This window comes from Dendroctonus ponderosae, unplaced genomic scaffold (assembly GCF_020466585.1).
Source record: "Dendroctonus ponderosae isolate FM_Combo_2020 unplaced genomic scaffold, Dpon_F_20191213v2 Dpon_F_20191213_1, whole genome shotgun sequence".
Lineage (NCBI taxonomy): Eukaryota > Metazoa > Arthropoda > Insecta > Coleoptera > Curculionidae > Dendroctonus > Dendroctonus ponderosae.
In genome coordinates, this window is record NW_026017110.1 from 12,530,327 (window position 1) to 12,540,801 (window position 10,475).

The window sequence follows — 10,475 nt, forward strand, 5'->3', positions numbered from 1 at the left end:
AGAAAAACAAAAAAAATTTCTAGAACTAACTAAAACCACATGCATTAAAGTAAAAAAACAGGTACACTGGTATTTTTAACACTTGTTAAAATGAACTACTTCTTTAGGGTAATTAAAGGACGTCATCTTAGTTTGCACTTCAGGCAGCAATCAATACTTTCTAGTCTATTTTTAACTTTGAACGCGAACAGCTGATTAACCAGAAAATTACCTAAAAATGCGATAATGTCATTTGGTATAATTTTCCAAGTTACATTCTATGTATATATATATATGTAATAAATAAAAATTTTATTAGGGTGTACCTCTTTCAAATTGGTCACGCTGTATATTAATCGGATAACCTAAAACCACTCCGAAAAGTAGTTGAGACACGAATGTCATTGATTTGCCATTGAAACAATCACGATAAAATCTAACCCTAATTTTATGCCTCAATATTATTTTAATAGTGGTGATTTAGAAGAGCAGTTCATATATATTATATCATAATCTAGTTAGATCTTATAGAAGGTGTATTTTGAACATCAAATAAGAATGCGTAGTCGAAGTAATTCAGGTGTCCGCCTGGACTACTATCAACGAATTATCCACAAAATCATTATGTCGAAGCAAAATCCAGTTACGGGTTTATTTCCTTTAAATGATCAGAATAACCATGCATGGATCAGGAATAATGTGTACTGTATAATGTCTGTGTGGGGTCTTTCAATGGCCTACAAGAAAATGGCAGATCAAGATGAGGATCGGGCTAAAACCTATGAGTTAGAGCAATCGTGTGTAAAGCTGATGAGGGGGCTTCTGATGGCTATGATGCAACAAAAGGATAAAGTGGAGAGGCACACTTAGTGATTGTCTTTCTTATTTCCCTTGTTATTAATTTTTACGTATTTCAGGTTTAAGCAAACTCAAAACCCTTTAGATTCGCTGCATGCAAAGTACTGTTCAGAAACAGGGCAAATTGTGGTTGGGGATAATGAATGGGGTCACTTACAGATCGATGCCGTTTCATTGTATCTTCTTATTCTAGCCCAAATGACTGCGTCAGGACTCCAGGTATATGGCCCTTCTGGTTTACTGACCAACTATTACATAATTTATTTTAGATTATTTTTAATCTGGATGAAGTATCATTCATACAAAACTTAGTATTTTACATTGAGTGCGCCTATTGCACTCCAGATTACGGAGTTTGGGAAAGGGGAGATAAATCCAATCACGGCCTTCCTGAATTAAATGCCAGCTCAATTGGCATGGCGAAGGCTGCCTTGGAAGCTATGAATGAGCTCGATCTCTTTGGAGCCAGAGGAGGACCTTATAGCGTTATACACGTATTAACAGATGAGGCACAAAAGTGTCAAGCTGTATTACAGGTAATTATTTACTATTACCTATATGTTAGATATACAGAAAGAAAGGTTCAACATTTTCATATGGGCTTATAATTTATTGCTTAGCCAAGCGTATAACGCTCATATATTGTCACGAGTTGTATGTAAAACAAAAATATTTTTTTTCAATTAAGTTCCACTCATGTTGCTAATGAGTTAGTTGAAAATAATAACTAAATTATAACTACTGTACAACTGAGTTCACGTGGAGCGCTAACCTGACTAACGGGCTAGCAGCTTCGAACTTATATAATTCCAACATTGTTGGATCCATTTTAGCATCCCAATTCCCAAAGTAATGATAGACATAACTATCTAAATTTCAATGCGTATAATAATTTTGTCACAGAACTGCTCAATTTAACACACTAGTTTTACTTCACAACATCAGTTTTCAAAATTAATGCCTGAATATGCACAGTTTGATGTGAAAAATTATTTGTTTTCAGCAAAAGTGCAAGAAGTTGAACAGTAGATATGTAACATTAGTTCTTTCGTTCGAGTATTTAGGTAAAATCTTTAATCGTTTTTTTTTGACGGGATTGTTTCTATGGAGCTAAAAACCGTCCTAATCGCTGCTTATGCGCGTTGCCCTCAATATGACTCCAGTAATCAGCGGTTGCGGACCTTTCACTTTCTTAGATGAACCAATTTGTCTGTAATAAACAACGCTCTGTATAATGTGGACGATTTACACTATAGCGTAAGGTCCCCAAGAAAGGCAAACTTGACGTATTTCGGACATTGTTATACATTTAAGTTTTGAAGGTCGCATAATACAAGTAAGAAAGAAATATTTGCTGTTGAACAAGTTGCCGGTCTGATTTTTCTAAAAAATGTATATAACTATTCGAAATAGAAGATGTTCGAATGAATCTATTAGTTGTATTGGTGTTGGTTAGCCGAGAACGTAACATAAATGTCTTCTGCACCCGACAACTCAGACGATGTGGTACATTTGCTACAACATACAACAGATTAACATCACATATGAAATTTGGTGCGTATCGAGAAAATGCAGTTTACAATCTATTTTTATCTTAGTATATCTTTTTTTGGTAACAGCTTATTTTATTTTAGTATATGTATATCAGTCAAAAATACGACTTTTCTAACAAAGCACTAACAAATTGCAATAGAAGAAATACATTATTCTCAAGCCATAACACTTTATATTGAATGTTTTCAATTTCATCGCCTTCAGGAAGGATGAAGCTATCGTGCTGATCCATCTTATAGAGATCACAATGATCTGATTCTTTTACATTAGATATAAGGCTTGTCGAATATTTTGAGCGTTTTATTGCATCAAGAGTCCAATTAATCCGAACAATGATCGCTCTTAAGATGGATGTTGTATCCCAATTTGATCGGATATTATTTTTATTTATTGACATTTTATTTCAATCTTATTTCTGTCTGCACTTGATAACAATATGTACAGTGGATCTAATGAATTGTGTGCTAATGTTACCAATTTCTTCTTTAACCCTGAAACTCTGGACATTATGCGCTGCAAAATATACCATATTTTTGAAAAAGTTCACCTCAACCATGTTTCTTACAACTGAGATAATATTAATTCAAATCGAAATATTTTGTATGTTATTGCATTTCGGAAATTTGAACTATTCATTTGGGTATGTTATCCCAATCAGCTCGTAACAACAATATATTAACATATTTCAGTCGATGCTTCCGAGGGAATCTGGTTCTAAGGAAATCGATAGTGGACTACTTTCTGTCATCAGCTATCCAGCATTTGCAGTAGACGATCCAAATTTAATAAACACCACGAAAGAATCAATAAAAGAAAAATTACTTGGTAGATACGGCTGCAAGAGATTTTTGAGGGATGGCTATAAAACTCCCAAAGAGGTATTTTCTACCTAGTTATTAAACTATTTCATACGAATGGTAATTTTTCAATGCAGGATCCAAGCAGACTGTATTACGAACCATGGGAGCTGAGAATGTTTGAAAATATTGAATGTGAATGGCCAATGTTCTTCTGTTACTTAATTATAGATTCTCTTTTTGCTGGAGACAGAGGGTCGGCTTTAGAATATATTGAGCGTCTGGAAGAGGTGGGTCCTCAAGCTAAAATATATTTAATTTAGAATTATGTAGTAATCTGAACAATACTTTAGATTATGATTAAGACTGAAGATGGAGTGAAATTAGTTCCGCAACTGTATGCCGTTCCTGCTGAACTTGTGGCTGGGGAGTACAGAGAACCGGGAACGCAAAATAGAATCCCTTTAGGTCAAAGTCCTTTCCTATGGGCACAATCCCTATATGTTATCGGGAAGTTACTGGAGGAGGTGGAAAAGCTGATATTTGCGTTTTGGAAAATACATTAGATTTTTTCATTTATATTTATAGAATTTTCTCGCGCCCGGAGAACTTGATCCATTGAATAGACGACTTTGTGCTGAAAAGAAGCCAGATGTTGTAGTGCAAGTAGTGATTTTAGCCGAAGACTCTGAAATCAAAAGTAAATTAGCGGAGCACGACATCCTAGTTCAGACAGTGGACGAACTTGCTCCTATAGAGGTAGAAGATCGGGAGTTAAAAAATAATATAATTTTATTATCGTTAATATCTGCATTGTTTGTTCAGGTTCAGCCCGCAAGAATTTTATCCCACCTATACACTTATCTAGGACGGAACAAGAAGTTAGGTTTAACAGGACGAAAATCAAAAGATGTGGGAATTTTAAGCACTAGCAAACTATATTCACTTGGAGATAAAATATTTGCTTTTACACCGCAGGTATGTTTTTTAAACTAACTTAAACTCATAAATCTAAGGGTGGGTATTATAAATGCCGGGTTGAACCGTCGGTTGACCAACCAAAGTTGACTTCATTAATGTATTATAAAAACTATTGAGCATCGGGTTTGCCAACCGGGAGTTCACTCATATTATCAACGTTGGCCACATTGCGTGAAGAGCATCAGCCAATCAAAACCATTGTTTTCTCGTCAGTTCTGAGAACTGATGGTGCCTGTGAACCTTTACAACATTTCGTTACCCGGCGAATTGCTGTGCATAACAAATGTATGGAAAAGGTAAACGAGTAGTACGTTTATACCTACGCAGACTGCCACAGACTTGTAGATGCCGCTATATCATTGAAAATCGAAAACAAAAAATCGGATGCAATCACGTGCAGGGACTATGTTTTCTTCAAAACTTATTCAAAATTTATATCCTATCACAAGAGAAAAACTACACCAAAACCAAAATATTAATAGCTTACAAAATCACAGGCTAGTTACTCAAAACAGGCGTTAGAGACACCAAAGCTGGAATTGAAAATCTTCTAATTAAAAAATAAATTAGGGCAACAAATTGATTTTTCAGAATAAGTGATATTTTATGTTCTAATATTGGTATTACAGCTTCTGACGAGCTTATTTGTAAAGATAAGGAAAAATCCTAACTGCAAGTGTTGTAATAATTCACTTAAGTCGCAATTTAAGAGTATAAACTCGCAAAAAGGACCACCCGGTTTATAGTTATTTTAACAATCCTACCGATTTTAACCAGGTTCTGCTTGTGAACCGGCACTTAAACCGCTGTTTAGCGTTTATAATACTCAAACTTGCCTCCAACCGTGGGTTGAATCTCAACCGTTGGTCAACCGTACATTATAATACCCACCCAAACTGCACTCAAACCGTGGGTTGAATCTCAACCGTTAGTCCACAGGACGTTATAATACCGGGCCTAAAACGTATTTATGTAATGTCTAGTACTTCATCTTTATCCAGAAGTTAATACTTTCAGTTGGGGGAATCCTATATTAATAATATCTTGGATAACCATATTGAAAGATAGAAATACCGGTTTTTAGTAATAACTTTCAGAGTATTTAAGTAAATTCTCATGAGTTCTTCAATGTACGCAGTAATAAGTGATTAAATTTCATTTGTGTTTCTAATGTACACTAATTTTTTTCTGTGACTAATTGCTATATTACTCAGCCATTATTTGGAATTAAGACTGAATTTATATAATTTATTTCGAATTTAGTAGTTGCCAATAAAGTAGTTTATAGCAATTCCCATAAGAGACGCCCACTGAATCTGCTAACTCATTTCTCGGGCATTTCTAACTCAAGTTCGGAGAGTTGATGCTGATTTGATACTACCTTTGAATTAACTTTTACAAATGTGTGTTTTTTATGATATTAATAGTCCAAGTTGGTAGGCGACGAGTTGATATCTGATTTATATTATCTACAATTACTTTGTGTTTATGTTTGAATAATGTTGCCAGGTGGTTGTATGAAACTAGATTTTTTGAATTGATTAAACTTTCAGTTATTATGGTTATACCCACGAAAGTGCATGAACGTAGTCACCAGAAAGCGATTCTTGGTTATTAAATTAAAAAACTGGGACTGTTTTGCAGCTTTTTAAGGATACGACTGTTACAATTATATGTTTTGTTTGCAATTATAATCTAACTAATATTTTAGTCGCGGCGTTTGGCTATCTTTAATATATTTTTATCATCTATTTGAGCGGTGCAAAACACACATGTTGGCAGCTCAACAATGATTAAACTTATAACGGTAAAACAAGGTCTCGCAGCTTATTAAAGGACAGTCGGGTTTGATTGGGTCGAGTCGAGTCCCAAAAACCAAACGCTAAGTTATCTAAACTGAACCAATCTAAATTAAAAGAAACATAAGTGAAACAAAAATGACAATGAATGGTCTTAAGCGCACATGGAAGAAACGCCTGCAATACTTTTTTCAACGCTCACGGACGCGAAAAAGTGGAATATTTAACTCACGCCCTGCAAAAACGGTTCAAAGTGAACGACTCTAAGTAACTGCTATTTTGTGATGAATCAATCACAACCTAAGCCAGAATCGTATAAGCAAAACATCTCGCACAGACGAAAAAATCCCACCTACAAACTTAGCCGAACTAATGCAGAACTTGAAAGCTACAAAAGCGCTCACTCAGTCCCGAAAAAAACCTCAGAAACATGCGATCGGATTATTTCCGGGACCAAATAGTTACGCTGGTTTATGGAGCTTTCGCGCTCAGCAAATTCCCGATCCAGCTAGCTACAATACTAATCCCCAAATCTTTTTTTTTGTGCAAATCTGTCGTCTGGTTACACCTTTGTGTGCAGATTTTGCAACTGCATTTAAATTCTGTGAAAATAGTACAATAAAAAAATCTCACGCCTTTGGAACCTCACACGAGCAGTTCGATACTCATAACTCGGCATCACAAATGATCAGGATGGTGGAAGAAGAAATCAAGGTATCCAAAGATAAAACCCTATAGAACTAGTTGAAGTGTGGAAATGTACTGGACTAGGCTTAATGGCTGGAGCTGAAAAGACTGAGAATATATTAACGGCTATGACCAAGTGGTCGGAAGCGGAACTTGCATTTTAGCAAACGGAATGGTCTGTAAAATTGGATTTTCCAGGTGATTTTTGCAGGTCGGGGGCAAGCGGTTGGCTTGCCCTGGCCACTTGACTTGGTTGGCACAGTGGATAGTGTAAAGATTAAATGATTCAGTGGGTGTCCTGCTTATGAGTATGTATTTGTTATGTAAAACGGTTTGGTTTTTAATCTTAATATTAGCACACTTACACGCACATATTTGAGTAAAAAATAAAATTCAACAATAATTAGGAGTTTATCATCTATTCATTCGTATCTTGGTTTTAATCAGATGTTGACTTTATTTTTCTTTAGTTTACCGATTTGTCTCACAATTACATTGCGTCTGATTATGAACTGATGATAGACATTTGCAAGAGTGAGATAAATTTTCTGAAGTCCAGTTGGCAAAACATGCTTGGTCGACCGCTCGTTACAATTATATGTAGAAGATTCCATTTAGGTATTGATCTTTATTTAAACCATGCTAATAAATTAACCAAGCTTCTGGGTTTAGAGTGAAATAGCAATGTCTGCATTCGTCTGATGCTTCTAGCTTATTAGTTTAAGTGTTATACGGGCGATCTCTGCTTAGGACCAATGTACAGGAGTCCTGGTTTACTAGCTTATTTTGTAATAGTGTGAATTTGGTTTTTTACTAGAACCCTTTGTCGTGTGCTTAAATAGATCCCGAGGTCGGACACTTGTTTGTTGTTGATAATGTGTTATTTTTTGCATGTGCCTCCGTATGTGTTTCATAATGCTCTTAGAATATTGATATGAACGAATACTACAGCAGTTATGATTTGGCACTACTCGCCGATAAGCTCACGACACATATTGCGTTTTTAACCATGAGCTGGCGTAATCTGCTTGGAAGACCGACTGTTACGGTCGTGGCTACGCGTCATTATTTAGGTAACACTTCAACTTATTAGCATGCTCAGTGGATTAAATGTTAGTAGGTAGGTGTAACTTGATATCGCTGCATCTTAGAGGACACTCGTTGCATATTGACTTGGAATACGTATTATTATTTATAGGTATTCTACGGGTGCCGAAATTTAATTTCTTTGGTCAATGAATGTATGAGTTGAAACAGCGGAATATATGTATAAGTAAGGAACGCGCTGTTGAAGAGGGGGTCTTGCGGGTAGCTTTGGGACGAGTAGGGACGTCCTGCTACAGTGGCCACCATTTCTGTAATTCAATTTTATTTAAATTTTTAAAAAAATTTTGAAATGTTTTTCCTTGAACCATTAAACATGTCAGTACAAATAAATGTCATATACTTACAACTCCAAATTCCGAAATCGGTAGGTGCGTGCAGCCTTAACAGAAAGACCTTCTTCAAATACAGCTTGCACTGCTTGTTTCATCACTGCTTCGTCAATATTTCCGATAACCCTTCTTTTCGGTTTTATACTTTTCTGGGCATGTTGCTTTACTCTTTATTAAACGATAAAATAACAAAATATATCAACAAATCTGAAAGAAATTAATAATTCCGTTTACAGTGGCCCCCTGATTTCATATAATGCTAAGCTGTGGCCACTGTTAACTCTGAAAACACGTCATTTCAGATTTCATAAAAAATAAAAGAAAAATATATTTTGCTATTATTTGCTACTTACCAAAAGAAACTTAAGGAGCCACCCCTTGAAGCCGTTACTAATTTTAAACGATAAATTTCTTATAACGACAACTTTTTCCGTTACTCTCAAGCCTGCAAATCGGGGTGGCTGCGTGATCTAATACAATACCTTTAGCTAAAAACTGAACAGGAAGCCGTTTAAAAGAAATAATTTCAAAAGACGATAGGTCGTATTAGAAAAACAAAGTAGCCAAACGTCCTTTTATTGTTTTTTCTTTTAGGTGCCCATTGTTTCCGCCTTACCACTGTAGCCGGACGTCCCTAATGCTCGCCCTTCCGAGCTTTCGACCCAACTAATTCGGGTAGTTTGGTTTATCATACAAACTTTTAAATAAGCACGGCCTGTATTTTTACGCAAGGAAGCAGCAATATAGTGTGTCGCATCTATTAGAACTCGATCACTGACGCTTAGTTGTTTGACTTTGTTCTTCACATACACTCGTCGGCCACAGAAATTATTTTTGAAAACTTATGTAGAATTATTTAATATCGCACTCATCATATCAACTAAGGGAACATTTCTAGTTGTCCTGCATGTTTGATGTAGCTCAAGAAGCCATATTTGGACTGATGGCATAGTAGCACTGCATGTAGTCAGTCAATAATATTCATTATTTATGATACAAAGCATAATTCAATATTATTTTGTTTCTTCATTATCGTGCATGCTAAATAAATAGGTACAGCGTGTTAAGAAAAGTAAGTCCAGCCGCTTACCACAAATTCATTCACCTTAAAGGAAGATAATTTTACCTTTTAAATTTGCTATATTTTTTTTGTCGTCGTTTTAAGGTTTGTAAGGTACTATTCGTTCTTTCCTATTGTAGAGGATGGCAGAATACCCTTAGCTATGATCACAACTATGAAGAAACTGAAATCTGGATATATAAATGGAACTCGTGTTACTTTAGGAAACCTATCCGAATTTCTAAACACCAGTTCAATTACAAACTTAAGTTTTCTTGGATGTCATGAAGATGGTGTTCCAGATAGTAAGTATACTAATTATTAATTGATTCTTATCAGTGGAGCGCGTGGTTCAGTACTTTTGGGGATGCACAATCTTAAAAAATCGGTGGCGCCGTTGATCAGCGACCAACCAATGCGATACTGACCAAACAAATCTTAACCGCAATATACTAAAAGCTGTGCACGTACTAAATGTGCACAATGTGAAAGAATCGAACTTTTTAGACTCGCGGTTATTCTACTAAACAAATGTTTACAAATTGTGCAGTAAACGATGCGATTAGGAGACAGAGTAAAGACTGACGTCGAGAACCTTGCATCGATAGATTGAAGGACTCGCTTTAATATTTATTTTCCGACGATCGTATTTTTATTTCTGATCTTTACGTTTTTGTACGATTCAGTAATTAATTTTATGATAGAATTATTTCAATTATCATAAAATATAAAATTATTTTTTAAGAAGGTACTTTGACTTATTGAGGAACCGTCTATGACGCGATTGCTTTTTTTTGGCGGTTTTTTTTAAGCTGAAATTGTTATCGCTTGCGGAGTCTGTACTAGGCATGTTGATTGCTCATACTTCAAATAGGCGAAGGTTAAAGATTAAAAAAAATTTAGAGTGCTTAAAGTTTGTCCTACGATAAACTCTAACTAAGACCAAGCTTATTCATAGATAAAAATGATATAAATATCTCATTGCATTTCCCGGGTTTATTGAAACAATACAGACTTTGCATAAAAAAATTATCATCATTTTCACTTAAGAAATCATTAATAGATAAGAAGATTCGCAAAAATGGTATAAGGAAGAGGATAAATGAATTTATGTTTTCTACTCTTCAGATGCCATTACTCAACTCAGTTAACTTTTCTGGCAAGCCAAGTCTAATTTAATATCTTTATTCTTATCGTAAAATTAATATTGTATTAAATTCATTATACAGCTTGTTCAAATAACATTTAAACAATGGGTACAGTTATTGCCCTAGTTTACGTCTCAATGCTAAATTCCTGAAACGGTACGCCCTTGTCAAGGATT

General features: G+C 35.2%; 1 protein-coding gene across 2 annotated transcripts in view; it reads left to right on the forward strand.

Annotated features, from left to right (window-relative positions):
• Positions 1–377: 377 nt before the first annotated feature.
• The window catches only part of LOC109535815 (probable phosphorylase b kinase regulatory subunit alpha), a gene marked incomplete in the record, with an annotated part of 17,271 nt that continues 7,173 nt past the window's right edge, over positions 378–10,475 (forward strand). Inside the window, 10 exon segments of one of the 2 annotated variants that reach the window (XM_048663827.1) lie at positions 378–839; positions 897–1,056; positions 1,107–1,373; positions 3,081–3,269; positions 3,326–3,478; positions 3,542–3,715; positions 3,777–3,947; positions 4,014–4,166; positions 7,581–7,728; positions 9,292–9,456. In XM_048663827.1, the coding sequence (XP_048519784.1) occupies positions 538–839; positions 897–1,056; positions 1,107–1,373; positions 3,081–3,269; positions 3,326–3,478; positions 3,542–3,715; positions 3,777–3,947; positions 4,014–4,166; positions 7,581–7,728; positions 9,292–9,456 (1,882 nt within the window). 2 annotated transcript variants of the gene reach the window in all.